Source organism: Eublepharis macularius, chromosome 5 (genome assembly GCF_028583425.1).
Source record: "Eublepharis macularius isolate TG4126 chromosome 5, MPM_Emac_v1.0, whole genome shotgun sequence".
NCBI classification, from domain to species: domain Eukaryota; kingdom Metazoa; phylum Chordata; class Lepidosauria; order Squamata; family Eublepharidae; genus Eublepharis; species Eublepharis macularius.
Window position 1 is genome coordinate 91,562,663 of NC_072794.1, and position 20,511 is coordinate 91,583,173.

The following is a 20,511-nucleotide window of genomic DNA, read 5'->3' on the forward strand; positions in this document are numbered from 1 at the left end:
AGAAAGGACAAAGGATATTGTTGTTGGAGTCTGCTACAGATTGCCTGACCAGGGAGAGGAAATGGATGCTGCCCTCCTTGAACAAATTTGTAGAGTATCCAGACATCAGAACCTTATAATTATGAGTGACTTCAACTTCCCCGATGTGTGCTGGGAGATAAGCTCAGCAAAGCAACAAGAATCACGCAACTTCCTAAACTGCCTGGCCGATAACTTCCTTTTTCAAATGGTGGAGGAAGCTACAAGGGGCTTGGCCATATTAGACTTAATATTAACCAACAGGAAAGAATTGGTAGATGGAATGAAGGTGGTGGGACCTTAGGGGGAAGTGACCATGTCCTCCTTGAATTCCAGTTGTTGTGGGGGGACAAGGAAGTTCATAGCCAGACTCGTTGGTTATATTTTTGTAGGGCCGACTTCAATGAACTCAGAGGTTTGATGCGAGTAATTCTGTGGGGGAGTGTGCTGGAAGGGAAAGAAGTGAGTGAAGGGTGGGCTCTTCTCAAACATAAGCATTTGCAAGCTCAACCCCTCACTATTCCAGCAAGACGGAAACATGGTAAGGGCTCCAAGAAACCAGTGTGGATGAATAGAGAGCTCCATAATCAACTAAGGGAGAAAAGGGAACTGTTCAGGAAATGGAGAGAAGGACAGACCTCTAAAGAGGAATATCTGAGGGCTACTAGGTACTGCAGATCAGCCATCAGAGAAGCCAAAGCTCAGTATGAGCTGGATCTGGCCAAGGGGGCTTGCTACAATAAGAAAAACTTCTAAAGATATATGAGAAGCAAACACAAGGTAAAAGAGGCAATTGGACCACTGTTGGGAGTAGGAGAAACTCTGATGGAGGCTTAATGACTTTTTTGCCTCTGTTTTCTCCCTGAATAACTCGAGCCCATCTAGAGATGGTAGAAGACATGACAGGACACCCGGGTGGCTAGTTGACATTGGCAGAGAGGTTGTGGAGAAGCACCTGGCTGCACTGTCAAATGCAAATCCCCTGGGCTGGATGGTGGGCACCCAAGAGTGCTCAAAGAACTTTCTAGAGAACTTGCAGAACCTCTGTCCATCATCTTGAAGATGATGGAGTACTGGGGATGTGCCACAAGACTGGAGAAGAGCAAATATTATCCCAATCTTTAAGAAAGGGAAGAAGGGTGACCCGGGAAACTACAGGCCAATCAGTCTGACTTCTGTTGCAGAGAAGAATAAAGAAAGAAAGAAAGAAAGAAAGAAAGAAAGAAAGAAAGAAAGAAAGAAAGAAAGAAAGAAAGAAAGAAAAAGAAAGAAAGAAATATAAAGGGATCGATCTGTAAGCATCTGTAGGACTGCTTAGTGATCCAGGGAAGTCAACATAGTTTTGTCCCCAACAGATCTTGTCAGACCAACCTAGTTTCCTTCTTTGATTGAGCGATGAGCTTACTGAATCATGGTAACTCTGTCGATGTGATTTACCTGGAATTCAGTAAAGCTTTTGATAAGGTTCCCCATGACATTCTAACGGGTAAACTGGAAAACTGCGGACTGGACTATAGGACAGTTCAGTGGACAGGAAACTGGTTAGAGGACTGCATCCAAAGGTGGTGGTCAATGGTGTTTCATCAGATTGGAGAGAGGTGTCCAGTGGGGTGCCGCAGGGCTCAATTTTGGGCCTGGTATTTTTATCAATGATCTGGATGAAGGGGTAAATGGGCTACTCATTAAATTTGCTTATAATACCAAATTGGGAGGAGTGGCAAACACCCAAAAAGATAGAGTTAAAATTCAACAAGACCTGAATACTCTGGAGAAGTGGGCAATTGTGAACAGGATGCAATTCAACATAGATAAATGCACAGTATTACATCTGGGCCACAAAAATGTGAAGCACAAATACTGGATGGGGAATATACTTCTGGGTAGTAGTGTATGTGAAAGAGATCTTGGCATAAGAGTGGACTGTAAACTAAATATGAGCAGTCAGTGTGATGTGGTGGCAAAAAAGGCAAACTCAGTCTTGGGTTGTATCAAAAGAGCCATTGCATCGAAATCACAAGAGGTCATAGTCCCTCTCTATGCTGCCCTGGTCAGGCCACACCTGGAGTACTGTGTGCAGTTCTAGAGGCCTCACTTCAAAAAAGATGTGGACAAAATCGAGAGGGTGCAGAAGAGAGTGACAAGGATGATCAGGGATCTGGAGACTGAGCCCTACGAGGAAAGGCTGAGGGCCTTGGGAATGTTTAGTTTGGAGAAGAGGAGATTGAGTGGGAACAAGATTGCTCTCTTTAAGTATTTGAAAGGCTGTCATTTGGAGGAGGGCAAGGAGCTGTTCTAGTTGGCAGCAGAGGATAGGACACAAAGGCAACGGGCTTAAATTGCATGCAGAAAGGTACCGGCTGGATAGTAGGAAAAACTTTTTCACGGTCAGAGTAGTTCAAAGGTGGAATCAGCTGCCTAGGAAGATGGTGAGCTCCCCTTCACTGGCAGTTTTCAAGAAGAGGCTGGATGAATATTTCTCAGGGATGCTTTAGGCTCATCCTGCATTGGGCAGGGGGTTGGACTAGAAGGTCTGTATGGCTCCTTCCAGCTCTGATTCTGTGACAGGTATCAGTGTTCTGGGGCTAGAATGATAACCCCCAGAGTGGGATGATACATAACAGTAACATGGAGGACAAGAACATGGACACTGTGGCGCTCTAAGAAAGAAAAGCAAGGGGAAGAGTCTTAAGATTTAGAAATGTCAACAGTGCAGAATGAGGCAGCTGATACGAACTTCATAACCATAGAAGGAAACAGAACAACTGACAGGATAACTAATGAGGCAAAGCCAGTTCATTGCATTATTTTCATTGCAGTATTTTTAGATTTTGTAGTTGGCCCATTAGTCTACCCACTAAGAAAGGCAGACTCTAGATGGAATAAATTAATATATATAGGCAGCTTTACATTACACAGGAATAGCTTGATTTGCAATTTCTTTTTAATACAGATGGCATTGATCCAGATGGTTTATGAAGTTAAGATTAGGGATGTGCGCTTTGGGTTTCTGATTCAGGTAAAATACCCGAATCAGACCCGATCCATAAAGATTTGGGATTTCCGAATTGGAGTCAGCATGCTGGCCCCAATTCAGAAATCCCAAATCAAAGCTTTCTGAAGCATTTGTGATGCTTTGGAAAGCTTCAGGGCTGAGATTAAATGGCCACTTTTCTGCCGCTTGCAAGCAGCAGGGCCCTTTAAACATCTCCCTCAACCCCCAGCCCCAGCCCCCCACCCCCACTTACCTTGGCCCTGCCGCTGGTGGTGGAAGAGGCTTTGGCGGCAGCAGTGGCTCCAGCCCTCCCTGCCGCCCTGCGGGGCTGCAAGGTGGCAGAGAAGGCAGAGAAAGCCCTTCCTGCCCCTCAAATGGCCACGGCGGCTGCTATTTGAGGGGTAGGAAGCCCGGAGGAGGCAGCTCCAGGCTTCCTCACCACCCTGCAGGCCCAGAGGAGGTGGTGTGGCAGCAGAGGAGCTGGCTCCGGGCAGTCCCAACCTCGCGTGTGCTGCTGCACTGCCGCCACCACCATAGTGTCGGCATCGGTGTCCCACTGCCCAGCTGATCACCCTCTCCCTCTCCCTGCCGGCCAGGTAAGTGGGTGGGGTGGGGGTGGAGGGGTTGCCCCAGGGGGGTGGGAGGTGGGGGTGGGGGTTGCTCCCCCTCACTTCAGTATGCTCCAAATCATTAGAGAGCATACCAAAGCGAGTAAATACCAGAATTCCAAATCGGCTTGCTGCTCCAGAATTCTGGTATTTCCGATTTTCCCCCCTGCTTCAAGTAAACCCGAAGCGGGAAACCCGAAACTTTTCAGGATGCACACCCCTAGTTAAGATATATCATCTTATCATCGAAAGGAAGTAAGCAATACATTTCTTTCCTCTCACCTAAGAACATGAGAACCAAAGCTCCAAGCACCATGATCACAGTCTGCAGAGCATCTGTGTATATCACTGCAGTTAAACCACCTGTTGAAAGAACAATAGAGAACTGACTCAGTTGTCAGTACATTTTAATTTTTTTAAAGAGATTATTTTGGAAGTGAGTTTATTTAATTCTAAAAAAAAATAAAACATTTAAAGAAGAAACCATGGGAAAAATAACAAAAACATTTCATGTAAAATTGATAATTTTGTGTTGTGAATAAATGAGTAAGAGTGAGCACATTGAAACTGAATCTTGACAAGATAGAGGTAATGCTCTCTATGAAGACTGAGGTCTTGAAGGATATTGTGTTTCCCATATTTGATGGGTTTCAGCCATCCCTTGATGACCTAGTTAAGAGCCAAGGGGTTATACTGGAGACAGGAAGTTAATGCAGTTACAAAAATGCTTTCTTCATTCTTCATTTAAACTGGAAGCTGGCTTGATATCTTGACTAGACTGATCTGGCCATGTAGATCCATGCTATGGTTACCACAAGACTACATAATTGTAATGCACTCTACATGGGTCTGCCCTTGAAGTCAATTCAGAAACTCTGGTTGATACAGAATGCTGCAGCTTCATTATTACTGGCACTGTAACCTAAAGGCCAGACACATTCTACACGGGGGTATGCTTGAAAACAACTCAGAAACTTGAACTGGTAAATGCATAGGCATATCATTCCCTTACCCATTCTGCAGTTACTCCATTAACTACCTTATCAGTTCGTGGGTTCAATTCTAGGTGCCAGTTATCATATACAAAGCACTTTATGGCCTTCAACACGCATACCCTCAGGACCACATCTCTTGCTATGCGTCATCACAACAGCTTCACTCATTTTAGTAAAGCCTTCTGAGGTTGCCACCTGTAAATGGGTAAGGTCAATAGTCTCCTGTGTATTTGCATTCTCTGTTGTAGCTCCCTCCTTAACAACAACAACAACATTCGATTTATATACCGCCTTTCAGGACAACTTAACACCCACTCAGAGCGGTTTACAAAGTATGCCATTATTATCCCCACAACAAAACACCCTGTGAGGTGGGTGGGGCTGAGAGAGCTCCAGAGAGTTGTGACTAGCCCAAGGTCACCCAGCTGGCTTCAAGTGGAGGAGTGGGGAATCAAACCCGGCTCTCCAGATTAGAGTCCCGAGCTCTCATCCACTACACCAAACTGGCTCTCAGTCCATTCCTTGTGGAATGGACTGCCTGAAGAGGTGAGGAAGGCTCCCTTACTTCTTTCATTCTGGAAACTTCAAAGAACAGAACTCTTCAGGAGGACATTTTTATAAAGGGAATATGGCTGTAGTATAATGGAATGGTTCAGGAGGACACTTTGTTAATTTAAGAGATTACTATATTGCCTCATCAGAGTGCTGCTCAAGGTGGTTTACAATAAAACAATACATTATCAATATAAAAACAACACAACATTGAAGCAAGCCATTGGTCATAAACAGCATAAAACTATCCATAAAATAGGCTTTAGACCAGAAGCAGACTATTAAAATCTGGAAAGGTAAATCTAAATAAAAGCCTGAATAAAAAAGGTATGTTTTGGCCTAGTGCACTACATCCCCCAGTACTATCCAGCCAAACATCTTTACTAGCAAACTGGATAGTGCAAGATGAGATGGCTCATCTAGACTAGTACCCTGGCCCCAAGTTGTTTAGGGCCTTAGCAGTAAGAATCAGAACTTCAAATTTTGTATAGGGAATAGGACTAGTCTATTTCACTACTTATTGAATGTATTATTTTGTTCTTACTGCATTGTTCTTTACTTTTGTAATTCCAGTTTTGCATTATTTATGACATATAATAACATTAATAATAACAACATTCGATTTATGTAGCACCCTTCAGGACAACTTAATGCCCACTCAGAGTGGTTTACAAAGTGTGTTATTATTATCCCCACAACATACACCTTGTGAGATGGGTGGGGCTGAGAGCTCTGAGAGAGCTGTGACTGACCCAAGGTCACTCAGCTGGCTTCAAGCAGAGGAGTGGGGTATCAAACTTAATTCATATCATATCATATCTGATACTTTTTCTGAATTGTTTCTAATTTTTGTAATCCTAGTCCTATTACATTGTTTATTGAATGTTGCATGCTGTTTGACTGTATTATTTTATACCGTGTAATCTGCCTTAAGTCTTAGTTAGAAAAAAAATATGTTTTTATCAGCATTAAAAGTATTTTATTTATTTATTTATTTTATCGTATTTGTATTCCGCCCTCCCCACAAGCAGGCTCAGGGCGGATAACAGCATTAAAAACATTTAAAACATTCCATATACACTGAAGGAAGCAGATACTGGTCTTATCAAATATAACACACTATTCAACCAGTCATGAGTCATGACAACCAGCTGAAAATCTTGACTGCATTTCTTTCTGATCTGGTCCATACATTGTCAATGCTGTCTGAAAGAGATGGAGTAGTTTGTGGCAGGTTCCTTCCCTGAATGCTTTGTCATCTGGTTGCACTAACAGTATAGTAAATGAGAGCCACTATGCTGTAGTGGTTAGAGTTTTAGAGTGATCCTAGGGGAGCTAAAGTTCAAATCCTTAATAACCATGAAAAATTCACTGGATAACCTTGGGTCAACTATTCCCTCTCAGTCTTACCTGCCTTACAGTGTTACTATGAAGATAAAATAGAGGATGAAGAAACATGTTTGCAGTCTTCAGAGAATGAACGGGCTAAAAATGTAATGAATTAAATAAAATTAATGAATAATGGTTTGGTGATACTGAATGACCATGTACCAAATAACTTAAAAGTAAACGTTGGATTTTTAGACCAGCAAGTTGATTTGGATGATACCAGCTGGAATGCAGCAAACTATCAACCACTGCAGTTTGCTTTAAATTTTTTCAAGTTTCTTTTTCATTACTGTAGCTATTTCACATCAAGCCCATTATGGCCTGGACTGAATTGACATTTCTTTCTGATCACTGGAAATCTAACTTTTAGCTGATACCAAAGAGCTCAGATCTTAAAGAAATTACATACCCAAATTTAGGGTCTGCCTATAATTATACAGCATAGTTACCAGCTATAGTGTAGATGGCTGTCACCACTAACAAGATCACTGTAGACAGGTAAAGGTTCCAACCCAAGGAGATTTGGATAAAAAGTGCACCAGAGAAAATATCTGTCTAGGAGGAAGAAAAAAGGATTTGTTATTGTTAAGTATCCAGTATGTTAAGTATTCAGAATTGTTAAGTCATTCACTATCTCTCTACAAAAATAATTCTGTTTAAGAAGTATTTTAAAACTGTTCAAATGGCTAGGATACAAAATGACCAGGTTGTGAAATCTTTTGACTGCCTGAATAACATAAATTCTTTGAGCAATTGCTCATCTCAATGTTTCAGCCGAGTAAGGGGTCAGGATGTATACATGTGTTCTTCTCTGTATGTTTAACTTGGGCACAACCTGTTACCTTTGGGTTTTCATGAAAATGGAGCCAATACTTATGCCCTTATCCTTCTAAGCTAGGGTTGTCAGGATCTTGTCTGTGCCTGTGAATCTTTCAAGCCTGTGGCAGTGGAAACCTGGGTAGGGCATGGATGCTGTGCTGTAACATTTCTTCCAGGTGATTACCTAGAAGTGATATCACAGCCCCATGACACTCTAGGAATTCCCTCAAAGAGGAATTCCTAGAGAGTCACAGAAGGCTATGATGTGGAGCCTGGAGGTGGTCCTGGATGCTTCTCTGTCTGTGGAGGCACAGTCACAGCAGATGTTCGATCCTCATTTTTCTATCTAAGACAGGCTCGACAACTTGTCCCTTACTTATCGACACATGACCTTATGACAGTGATCCAGGCAACAGTCACCTCCAGATTAGACTACTGCAACTCGTTCTATGCAGGGCTTCCTTTGGGCTTGGTCTGTAAACTGCAGCTGGTTCAGAATGCAGCTGCACGGGTGGTTGCCAGAGCACCAATCATGGCTCATATAACACCTATCCTCCGTCAGCTGCACTGGTTACCGGTTGAGTACCGGGTCCGGTTCAAGGTTTTGGTGTTGATCTATAAAGCCCTATGCAGACTGGGCCCAGCATACCTTTGGGACCGCCTCTCCCCATATGTTCCCCAGAGGTTGCTTCGATCAGCCACTAAGAACTTGCTGATGGTCCCTGGCCCCAGGGAGGTCTGCCTGGCCTCTACTAGAGCCAGGGCCTTTTTGGTCCTGGCTCTGACCTGGTGGAACTCTCTGTCTGAGGAAACTAGGGCCCGGCAGGATTTGTTATGTTTCCGCTGGGCCTGCAAAACGGAGATGTTCCACCAGGCATTTGGTGGGGACTAGGCTGTCCTCTCGCCGGCCATACCACTGAAAACCTTCCACCACCCATGCAGGAAAATGCTGTATTTTAATATTTTATACCCACCAATTTTAATTGTTTTGATATAATGTTTTAATGTTTTTATAATGTTTTTACTGTTTTAAACTGTTGTTAAACCACCCTGAGCCTGTCTGATGGGGAGGGCGGTCTAGAAATGTGATAAAATAAATAAATAAATAAATGCCACCTCCCCCCATTTTTCTCTTGCAGCTTACTTGAATGAGGGCAGGCAACTAATGGTGGGGGCAGGAATTCACCTGCTGTGGGCAGGCACCTGGCAACCCTAATCAAGAATCAGTAGTGCTTTAGGTCCCACTGAAACGAATAGACCTTTTAAGATGTATTAATCATCCCAATTATTTAAATAGTTTTTAATTATGACTAACTTTTTCTGATTAGAGCTAATTTATGCACACTTACAAATGCAATTTGAATATTCAAGTATGAATGAGATCTAATTTTATATTGGGAAGAACAATAATTAGAATGAAATGGTGGAAAATGATGACAATGCTAATCGAGATACAGCTTAGTTCACTGACATCCATGAACAATGGGTACTGCCAGTTAACCAAATATGACAGTTAACTAAGCTTTTATCTGATATGGTAGCAAGCAGACAGCACCACATTGATGGTGGCCATGCCAGGGACCCAGCTGGGACCTGCATCCTGCTCTTCAGTTGTGTGCCCAGCACTGCTGCTGCTGGTCAACAAGCCCAGCCCAGTCCAGCAGTGGCAAGAGGGCAGTGGGGCAAAGCGGGTGGTGGCAGAGCTGCTTGCTCGATGTCGGTAGCCTGGGCTGTGCAGAGCAGCAGGCATCTCCCCAGCATGCTGGTTAACTGAGTGCTGTACTAGTTTATGTCAATATACACATAATTGAAGGCTCTAGCATTTAAGATGTCTAGTTTGAACTGGGAGAATAATCTTATGACAGCTTTGTATCTTTACACTTATCCAGTTACTTTAGGTATATAATGATAATTGTGTGCCATCAAATTGGAGCTGACTAAAGAAAACTTCAGGAACATGGGGTTTTCAAAGCAAGGAATGAGCAGAAGCAGCTTGCTATTGCTTTCCTCTTCATGCTGACCCCAGTCTTCCTTCCCCATCCAAGGCTGCCCCTTCTTAGCTTCCATGCTCGAATGAGAGTCAGAATTATTCAGGCCGCTAAATAGGGTTGCCAGCCCCCCTCAACCTCCAGGCAGGGGATATGGGCCTGGCATTTACCTTGGGGGAGAGGGGATGCACGTGCGCAAAGCGCGCGTGTCCCCCCACAGGCGTGATGATGTCACTTCAGAAGTGACGTCATCACGCAGCCCCTGGGAGCACATCCAGGCTCTGCAGGGGCTCAAAATGGGCCTGATCCGCCCTGAAACGGGCCCGTTTTTGAGACGCTGCAGAGTGCAGGAGCACTTCTGTGCTCCGCAGTGCCTGAAAATAGGCCTGTTCTGCAGCGGATTGGGCCCGTTTTGAGGCACTGCAGAGTGCAGGAGCACTGCGCTTCACAGAACCCCAAAACGGACCCATTTCTGCACGAATCTTGCCTGTTTTGAGGCACTGTGAAATGCTCTGCAGCACTGTGGAGCACTGTGGAGCACTCCGCAGCGCCTGAAAACGGGCCCAATCTGTGGCAGAACTGGCCTGTTTTCGGGCACTGTGGAGCACAGGAGCACTCCCATGCTCCGCAGCGGCCCCAATCTGGGCCAAAACAGGCCCGATCCCGGTGGCACGGGATCATGCAGCCCCACGGGGGAGCCTGCAGGGAAGGTGTTCGCTTCCCCTGCCAGCTAGGTATGTGGGGGCAGGGTGGGGGGAGTGAGGGTGGGGGATCCCCCACCCCCACCGGGATGTGGGGGATCCCTACCGCTAAATGGAGGAGTACAGGGTTATCATAAGATTATTCCTGCAAATAATCTAACCAGATATAAAAAATGCCAGACTTTCAATTATATGTGTGTTAACATAAGCTAGCACTGAAGTGATACTATGTATGGACCATGGTGGTACTGATGAAGAAATAGTTCAGTGAGAATGCTGGAATGACTTGTTCAGACATGTTCCACTCAATCTCTTTGACAATGCTCTGCTGTAGAACCCAAAATTATATCACCACAGAATACGTACTGATATCTTGGTGAATATATACAGGATAAGAGACAGCACAGACAGGTAGATTTGAATCCTCTGTCCTCCAAATCTTTTCTTCAGGTATTCTGGCATTGTGACTACTCCTGCAGCAATGTAAACTGGCACAAAGATCCAGCCAAGGACCAGCAATGCCCAGGTAGCCTAGTCAGGAAGAAGGAAAATACCCATGCATTGTATTGATTTTGCATAGTAAACACATTCAGTTCTATACATGCAATGCTGCCAATATGAACATTGTGAAAGTAAATCGCCAGCATCTCCATTGACATAGAAAGCAGAGGCTGAAATGCTTTGAGAATGGAGTATGATGTTTGGTTCTCAGCGAGACAAGGACAGAGCGATGTGTCAACTAGAGAAAAGGTGTGCATGTAATAAAGAATGGTTGAAGTTGGTGGGATTATATATTTATATATTTAGTTTAGTAACTTAGCAGAGTAACATAGCAGAGCAATTTAGTCAGAAGCGTTTAAACCCTTACAAATGTGCATTAATTAATCCTCAGACAAAATTCATAGAAAGATAGAACTTACAGTTTATTGCAGCAGATTTTCTTCCATAGCAATATCTTCTGGTAATAAGAAGGGAAAGATCCTAATCTAAAAGTTACATTCCCTAGTCTAATGACACAGCCTGAAACTAGGTAGCGAGGCTGGAAGTGGGTCTGTGGACAAAAAGAAGGGCTCCATAAGGAGCATGGTGGCTTTACATCTTTTCTCTTTGGAAGACCATGAGGGAAGGTGTGAAATTTCCCAAGAGGCACAGAGGCAAGAGAGGAGGAGTCAGTAGGCGTTCCCACCTTAGACAAGAGAATGGCAGATTGCTAGACTTATACATTACATTCAAAGAGACATGCAGCGCCCCCCAGTGTCCAAAGGCAGGCTGAGTCGACTATTCCAACATAAGTGTCTGCATTAATATAGTCTGGGCACACAATGTGCCTCCATCCACACTGCCCTGCTACTAGTTTCCAGGCATGTGGGGTTTGGCTTAGGACTTGCACATACTGAGGAATCTAGCACTGAACTGAAATGACACAAACTTACAAAATTTCATTTGCTCTCTTCTCTCTCCCGACACCCTGCCCTTTCTGGTTATTTTTGGCACTATTTTCCTTGAATGTCTTTGTCCATTGTTGTTCACTACACCTAGCAGCGACACATACAGATGTGTGACTGGGGCCCAAGCTCTAATTTTCCAGGTCCAGTACAAACTAGTAAAATGCCTCCTACCAACTCTACAATCCCTCATCCTGTACATAGAATTTCATGAACCATGAAAAAATGTTTTCATTATGAACTTACTGTTACATAGCCTTCAGTTCTGAAAAATGTACTCTCTTGCAACATTTATTTAATAACAACACCCAGCCTGAGGGTAAATTTTGGTCACTAAAAAGGGACTATCTTGTCAATGTCTTTAAAAAAAAAAATTAATGGACCAACGTGACTGCAAAAATTAGACAAGTTAAAGCTTTATTTTCCTGGCCTTTTCACTGCAAAATCATGAACTAGCCCCCCAAAGTCCATTTCTCTTCAAAGTTCACACTCAACAGACAAAATGGCTAGGAGGCTTAACTGTTCTTGCCCTGTTCTAGAACACCTGCAGTTTTTGATGAGTGCTAGCTTGCTGAAACTTATTTCAGCTTCTTCCACAGTCCTTGGCACCATGCAAAGAATCTGCAGGACTATGTGCACTTCACTAAAAATTAGTTGCCACAGAATCAGTCTCTATATTGAAACCATTTTCATCTTGATTTTGTTTACCTGCTTCCCTAGTTACTGTACTGTTGCCTGACTGAAGAAAACCCCTGTCTGATTTGAAAAACTGGGGAAAGACAGGCATCCTTTATCTTCTTTTTGTTCCCTTTCTTTTACCTCCTTACATTTCTGGCTGCCTGATTTGTATTTATAGCCATCACTAGACATGGCAGGATGGAGCATGTGTGTTTGTGATAGGGTTGCCAGTTCCCCCACCCCCGGGCAGGAGGCTTGAAGCCTGGCACCTACCTTGCCTTCTCCCTTCCACACATATGCTCCTGGCCTGTGCAATGACATAACTTCTGGGAAGTGATGTCATTGTGCAGGCTGCAGGCTGCCCTGGGAGTGTTCTTGCACTATGCAGGGGGCCAATTCAGACCCAATCTGGGCCTGATTTGGGCCAATTTGGGCCCAATCTGGGTTGATTTGGCCCCAATTTGGGCCTTTTGGGCCTGGATCGGGCCACTGTGGAGAGCCGGATCTGATCCAGGTCCGATCTGGGCAGTTGCAGTACTCGGGAGTGCACCATGTCACCCAGGAGCATGCCCAGAGGTACATTCCATCATCTCCCCCACCCCATCAGCCAGGTAAGCAGGGGCAGGAGTGGAGGGCGGGGAGCGGAGGGCAGGATCCCCCACCCACAGTACATATATATTGGGCCTGCATATCATATAAGAAGAAGCAGCACTACTCGTTCCCACTTACTTATGGTGCTTTACTTTGCTCTTTCTACCAGGTGTCCTTCCTTCCTACCTGTGCAAAAGGAACTCTGGGGCTGGTAATTCTTGAAATGATAGACCCAGGAGGCCCAGAAGTTCAGAATGTTGATTGAGGTTGCTGCTCTAACACTGCTTCTGATTGGCTCCAGCAAATCTCACAAGATCTGGAGGTTTTGGGAGTTGGGTCATAGGAATGTAATACAATATGTAGTTACCTGTGAGATTTTTGGAATATACATTCAGAGAAGAAAGCACAAGTATATACATGCCAAACTGACAGAAAGAGTATAGGTAGTGGTTCCTGTCAGACCTGCACAGTCAGTTCCCTCTACCTCACATGACTTGATCACATTAATTGGCTTTATCTATTTGAAAATAAACATTTCACAGAACACTGTTGGTTTGGGAAGATTTCTTTTTCCATCCTACTTATTATTACTGAATGACCTTTTGCACCAAGAGAATTAATTCAGCTTAGAGAGAGATGATATCAACCTATCATTGTTATAATGGTAGGCTGTTATATCAATATGAAAATGATTTGAAAAAATTGCAAAAGCTCTGGTGGTCTGGGGAAGGAGGGGTGATCACTTCCTGCTTCCTCACAGCATCACGGTACATTCATGCACCTCTGAAGGGGTTCCTTGCTTTTCTCTATTTTTTCTCAAACCTGCATTGCTGCAAAGTTTCAGTAAAAATCACAGCCAATGTGATCACAATGTGGGGATTTTCCTCCCCATATTGCAGCCATTTCCCCTGACACTGCCTCTGTGGCTGCCATCCCCCCTCCCGCTCACACACACACCAGAGGGCATTTCATTCTTCTAAAAAAAACAGCATTTGTATATTGATACATCTATACAAGACTAACAATCAGTGTATCAGGTTCTCTGAATTCCCAGCTTTCGTTTAAATAAAAAAAGGAAGTCTGAATCCCCTCATATTGCAGAGATATAAGAATGAAAGGCATATATCCACAACAGAAGGGACTAGAGACTTACTTATTTAAGAGTAAGCTGAATACATCAAGCAAATCTTACATTCCACTCAAAGCCTCCAACTGCAAGCCCTCCGGCAGCTCCTGTGCCTGCTAGGCCAATAAATAAACCACTCCCCACATTGCTGGACATCAGAGATGCTCCAATCTGAAACATAAAAACACACATGATGCAGTTATAGGCAAGATTTTCTATGGCAATTAAACCTAGAAGAAACACAAATGTTAGATTTTGTTGCATAGAAGAAAATGATATATTATATAAAACCATTCTAAGATTTTAGAACATGGGCCCATTCTGCATGGCTCACTTTAAGCCAGCAATGCTGAGCATTCGTACCAATCGGTGCTGAAATGGCTTGGGGGTCTCATCATTACACTGCACGACCTCAAGGCGATTTGGTGTCTACTGATGAGTTGAGATGTGTCTGTTTGGAGCAGCATTTTGTGGGGGCTGGAGCTGATATATTGTTTTTTTTTAATCACATGCATGGTAATGTTGCAATGTTGGAACCCATCCCACCCACCCCCTGTCATGTTTGACTGTGCCCATTCATCCATGCCAATATTACTTATGCTATGTATATGCTTAATTGCCTGGTGTCACTCCATTTCCTGTTGCTAGTGTTATAGTGGGTTCTCAAACGTTCCCAGGTGGCTGTCTGTTTACAACTTTGAACCTTTCTTCCAGACTATGATATGTCTTCTCTCTTTGTGGCGAGATAGCACAAATTGTCTCACACAGAAAGAACAACAATGAATTGTTTGGGAATTGGGAAGGGGAAGGAAAGTTGGGTAGAAAAGGGATGTGTTTTTCCCATGTTGTCATTCTTGTCAAATTGCTACTAGCACTACTTAGTTGCCTTACTCCTTAGTAGACTTTTGGACCTGAATATGGAAAGAACTGATTTCTGAATAAAAGTCATTTAACCGAGGACCTGTGTCTTGCTATAATGAGCCAGGGATTTGTCTGCTGTATTCTGTCATCCAGAGCCTGACATTTTGACAAGAATCCCCTTTTTCCCTCTGTACCTGCAACCTGGGATCATGGCTACCATCTTCAAGTCGTCAGAGCCAAACCTGGGGCTACCAGCGCTGGAGGACCTTTTAAATCAATGAGGACCGGGGGCAACCCTGGAAGGGGTTTCCATGGAGTTAGTACCCATGACCCATATTTCTTTGGATTTTACAATGGACCATAATTTGGCTGCTGCGAGGGGACTTAACATGGCTAGTGCAGTCCCGATGTATTGCGAGCATGAGATTTTACATCTGGAATTAATGCCTAGAGGACTGGGGACAATCCATAGGCAAGAGATCATGCAGCTTACGTAGACTACCTTACCCACTCCCAGACAATGGGCTCCACAGCCTCGGGAGGTGAAGGAGAGGGGCCGGGGGCACTATTTGGCCACCTCACAGAGGAGCCGGGGTCAACCCTCACATTGAAGGACATATAGGAGACAGCGTCGGAGAATGACCTGGGAGAGGGAGTAAATGCTGTGTAGGAAGGAGAGAATGGTGTAGAGTCCAAGGATAGCGAAAGTGAAACAGAGGAAATGAGTCCAGAGGAACTAAAAGGATATGTAGAGAGATTAATTCCTGAATATGCTAATACATGTGTCCAAGGTTTGTTGGACAGGCTGCAGAGACTCAGGGTTAGATGAGAGACCCAAGCTAACCTCATGGAATGTCTGGAGAGTACCATCAACCAGGGCAGGGATCCTTTGGATGCCTGTGAGCGGGGGTCTATGGCTGGGCCAACCAACCAGGAATGGGGCCAGATGCCGCAGCTATCTCTGCTATGGGAGGAACCAACTCAACCGGTGTTGGGGGATTTACAAATGGGAGCCACAGCTGGGCCAAACAACCGGGAATGGGGCCAGACGCTGCCACTCCCTATGACAGCACAAGCAGTGCTGGAGGATGTACAAATACAGGGGAGCCTTGGATTAACCCCTGAAACCAAATACGCTGTAGGGTTTTACCCCGTGGTGAGTGAGATGGAGCCCCTGGAATCCAGCAGTTTGGAGAGAATAATAATAATAATAATAATAATAACATCAACAACAACAACAACAACATTCAATTTATATACCGCCCTTCAGGACAACTTAATGCCCACTCAGAGCGGTTTACAAAGTATGCTATTATTATCCTCACAACAAAACACCCTGTGCTCCAGAGAACTGTGACTAGCCCAAGGTCACCCAGCTGGCTTCAAGTGAGGGAGTGGGGAATCAAACCCAGCTCTCCAGTGTAGTGTACCCCTCGCTCTTAACCACTACACTAGACCCAACCACTGCAGATGGAAAGGGATGGACTGCACCCAACCCAAGAGGAATTAGCACATGCTGTCAGGAGACAACAGGAATGGGAATGGCACCTACTTAATGAACAAGGAAATGTAAGCACACCAGAGATGCTAGCCCGAGCGGCAATTGGAATGAATGAGGAGTTAGAGTGGTCTGCTGTCTCACCACGGGTAGGGGACCAGGCATGGACTGTACCGAGGGGAAGGAGAGGAGCAATCTGATGACTCCTGAGCAGTTCACAGATTATCAAAAAGTTCCTATTCCCAAGTCAGTCTCAGTAACAACTACAGAAATGGGGGGAAGGAGTATCCTACCACGTTCCCAGCTAGCACAAAGCCTACTGCCTCAGGGAGCAGGAGCAGTACTAGCTGGGAAAGCACAACTGTTGACAGTTTCCCAAACCTCGAAAGGTGCCGAGGCGCCACCAACGGGGGTGAGAGCACAAATGACCTTACAGAGTCAGCTTCCCGCAACCGCACCCTTGAGCTCCAGGTTATCACTCCAGAGGGGACCTCAATTGAGAAGGGCCCCACAGGCCTTGCCCAGGCCATCTGCAAAAGGCGCAGGAATGCCTGAGACCATGATGGGGAGGAGAGAGCCACAAAGCCTACCTGTGCAAGCCCAAGCAAGCACAGGAGCATCGGTTGCAACTAGAGGGCTGAGGATGGCCCCACCAAGCCAACCACAGAGAACCCCCATTGTTGTCCCAATGGAGGCAGGAGAACAAGGGGGACAGAGCCAAGCGGGAGGGCCCTGAGTAAACGTTGCCCCAGGGATGCACTTGGAACCCCAGCCAGGAGGAGAACCCCCAGTCACTGTCCCGCTGGGAGCACCAGAAATCCCAGCACAAGCTCTTCAGCCACAACCTGGAGGGATTCCACAAGCCGCCCCACTGAACTTTATACCACTTGGTCAACCCTATTACGGAGGGGTTCCGCAAGTTGTTCCAATGAGCGCGGGTGCCAATGGAGGCCCCCAGATACCTCCGGGGGCACAGGGACATTGGCAACCCAACCCCTGGGGGGGGAGCCCCAATCCTGCAAGCCATGCCACAAGTGGTGCCTCAAGCTGGAGCTCCAGCACCGGGATAGCCACAAGGTTTGCCCCAGGGATGGTTCAAGTTGGAAGCCACCTTTGACGGAAACCCTCGAAACCTGGGTTTCTTTTTAATGCAAGCCATGGAATTTTTCCACAACTGGGGACACTTATTTCCTTCGGAGTAAAGTCGGGTCAGTCATCTGGGATCTTGGATGGTAGGGACGGCAGCAGAATGGTATGTAACTCTACATAATATGGGAGCGCCTGAACTACAAGATTTAAATGCGTTTGCCAATGTGCTTAGAGCTCAATATGACAACCCACTTGAAGGAGAAAGAGCCCGAACAAAGCTCAGAGCCACTAAACAGGGGTCCAGAGCTGTCAGAGAATATGCTGCCAAATTCTGACAGCTAGCATCCAAAGTGCCAGAATATCATGAGGAAGTAAAAATCGAACTGTTTTGTAATGGATCAAATGCTGATTTGCTGGATAGAGCACTAATGCAAGGTGACCCACCAACCCTACTGGGTTGGATCCAACTGGCATATGAGGTTGAGAATAGAATCCAAGTAGTGAAAGTGGTTAGAATGCAACAGCAAGCTGGGGCAAGAAGGCCAACCCAAGGGGACCGAGGATGCATAGTGCTAGGTCCCAGAGCCCGTACTCCCCCTACTGGGAGAGAAGCTCGATGAAGACAGGGATTATGTCTGAGCTGTGGAGGTAGGGGGCATTTCGCTGCACAGTGCCCCAAAAGAGCTGTACAAGGGGGGGGGAACCAGAACATACCTAAACCCAAGGCTCCCCCATAACCACCGAGCCAAAGAGGAAGTACAGGAAGGGGAAAACCAGAGACTGGGTTGGAGGTCAAGGATACCCCTGAAGTTACTGAAAGGCCCCCATCCAAAGAAGCTGAGGAGGGTCTCACTCCCCCGGTGGGAAATGAGGAAGACCTGCCGTAAGAGGGTCCCGACAGCAGGTCTCTAAAGAATCCAATATCCCAAAAGTGCAAGAAAGAGGGGCCATATTGTTTATGCCAGTGACTTTACTAAACCCAAGAAGGGGAACTCATGTACAGGTGCAAGCATTAATAGATTCTGGATGTTCACGAGATTTAATCTAGCCAGTGCTAGTAAATGAACTGCGCTTAGAAGTAACAGAACTCAAAGACCGTATAGTGTTTGAACAAATGGATGGGTCTAGTATGCAACCTGCACAGCTTCAAACTGAACCTACAGCTACTGGAATGGAAGACCATTGGGAAAATAGGACCTATGTAGTTAGTGACATAGCCCAAAACCCCTTGGTGCTGGGAAGTCGGTGGCTATGGGATCATGATTCATATATCAAATGGTCCACCGGAATGGTAACCTTTAAAGGTGATCGTTGTGCAAAACATGCATGGACTAAAGTATGGGGAAAGGAGGTACCCTTCCCCTTAGAGGCTGTATTGTTAACTTCAGGAGAGGAAGGGGGCATCCCCTCAGAGTACCATGATTTAAAGCAAGTGTTTTATGAAAAAGAAGCAGATGAACTACCCCCCCCCCCATAGAAAAATGCACTGTGCTATTGAACTCATTCCAGGAGAAAAAATGCCTAAAGGTAAATTGTATTCAATGAGCCCCGCTGAGAGGAAGGAACTTAGAGCCTTCATTGATAAAAACTTGGAGTGAGGATTCATCCGCCCCACCAGCTCTGCCCATGAAGAGCTGTGTTATTCCAAAAAAGAATGGGGGGTTAAGACTGTGTACAGATTTCCAGGGTCCAAATGCGGTCTCAATGTCAAATGCATACCCCATACCCTTGATTAGGGACTTGCTCAGTGTAGTGGTGCAGGAAAAAAAATTCAAAATTGGATTTAAAAGATGCTTACTTCTGGGTGAGAATAAGGGAGGGGGATGAATGGAAAACGGCATTCAATACGCCCCTTGGCCAATTTGAGTACCTCGTCATGTCGTTCAGGCTTCAAGGGGCCCCAGGTGTGTTTATGAACTTCATCAATGAAATGTTACACGAATACCTGTACAAAGGTGTTATTGTTTACCTAGATGATGTGTTGATCTATTCTGCTGATAAAAAATCACATGTGGAGATGGTCCGAAAAGTGCTGACCACTTTAAAGAAACATAAACTGCCAGGAAAATTGTCTAAGTACGAATTTCAAAGAGAGGAACTGGATTTCTAGGGGTACCGAATTTCTCCCCAGGGATTGAAAATGGACCCAGCCAAAATACAAGCTGTAGTAGGGTGGGAGGCCCCCAAAACAAGAAGACAATTGCAGTCGTTCCTAGGGTTCACTAACTTTTAAGACTCTTTATTAAGAACTTTGCTTAAATCGCTCTCCCTTTAACAGACTTACTAAAAATGAAGAGGAAAGGGGAGCAAGGGGAAAAGCCTAGTGCTAAATTAGATTGGACAGCGGAGTGCCAGGAAACTTTTGAAAACTTAAAAAAGCTGTTTGTTTCTGAACTGGTGCTGCAGCACCCGGATGAGAACAAGAAGTTCGTGATGCAAGTCGATGCGAGTGACACAGCAGTAGGGGGAGTGTTCTTACAGCCAAATAATGAGGGGAAACTGCACCTTTGCGCATATCTGTCTAAGAAATTCTCTGAGACTGAACGCAACTGGAGCGTGTGGGAGAAGGAGTCTTTTGCCGTAAAATTAGCCCTCAAAACCTGGAGACATTGACTAGAGGGGGCCAAAGTGCCTTTCGAGGTGTGGACTGATCACAAGAATTTAGAGGCACTACGCACCCCGCAGAGATTAAATGCCAAACAATTAAGATGGGTGGAATTTTTCTCTAAATTTAACTTTACTTTAAATTATCTCCCTGTGCGGTCTAACTTCTTAGCGGATGCCCTTTCATGCATGCCTCAACATGAAAGCCAGAGGGAGGAGATAATTGATACAGTTTTTTGACAGCTCAATTGGGAGGAGCAGTGACGACACATCACCAGGCAGCAAAAATGCAAAGCAGCCCGAAACCTGATCTCTTGGAGTGGGGAGAGAGGGTAAAAGCAGAAAATGAAAAGGAGGGGGGAAACATGCCCAAAGCCGAACTAAAGCAGGTGGGGGATGGCTACTGGTATAAGGGGAGCAAGCTATATATCCCAACCAGCTTGAGAAGAGAAATACTGCACCAATGCCACAATGCAAAAACCGCTGGTCATTTTGGATATTTAAAAACGTTGCACTTAGTACAAAGACAGTTTGGTGGCCAGCAATGAGAAAATACA

At 45.1% G+C, this 20,511-nt stretch overlaps 1 protein-coding gene across 4 annotated transcripts in view; it reads right to left on the bottom strand.

The window, feature by feature from the left end:
• The window catches only part of SLC5A9 (solute carrier family 5 member 9), a 105,093-nt gene that overhangs the window by 50,090 nt on the left and 34,492 nt on the right, over window positions 1–20,511 (bottom strand). For all 4 annotated transcript variants that reach the window (XM_054979162.1, XM_054979163.1, XM_054979160.1 and 1 more), the window contains exons 4-7: window positions 13,969–14,073; window positions 10,429–10,593; window positions 7,004–7,109; window positions 3,901–3,981 (exon numbers count right to left, since the gene is read on the bottom strand). In XM_054979162.1, the coding sequence (XP_054835137.1) occupies window positions 3,901–3,981; window positions 7,004–7,109; window positions 10,429–10,593; window positions 13,969–14,073 (457 nt within the window). The remainder of the gene's footprint in view (window positions 1–3,900; window positions 3,982–7,003; window positions 7,110–10,428; window positions 10,594–13,968; window positions 14,074–20,511) is intronic.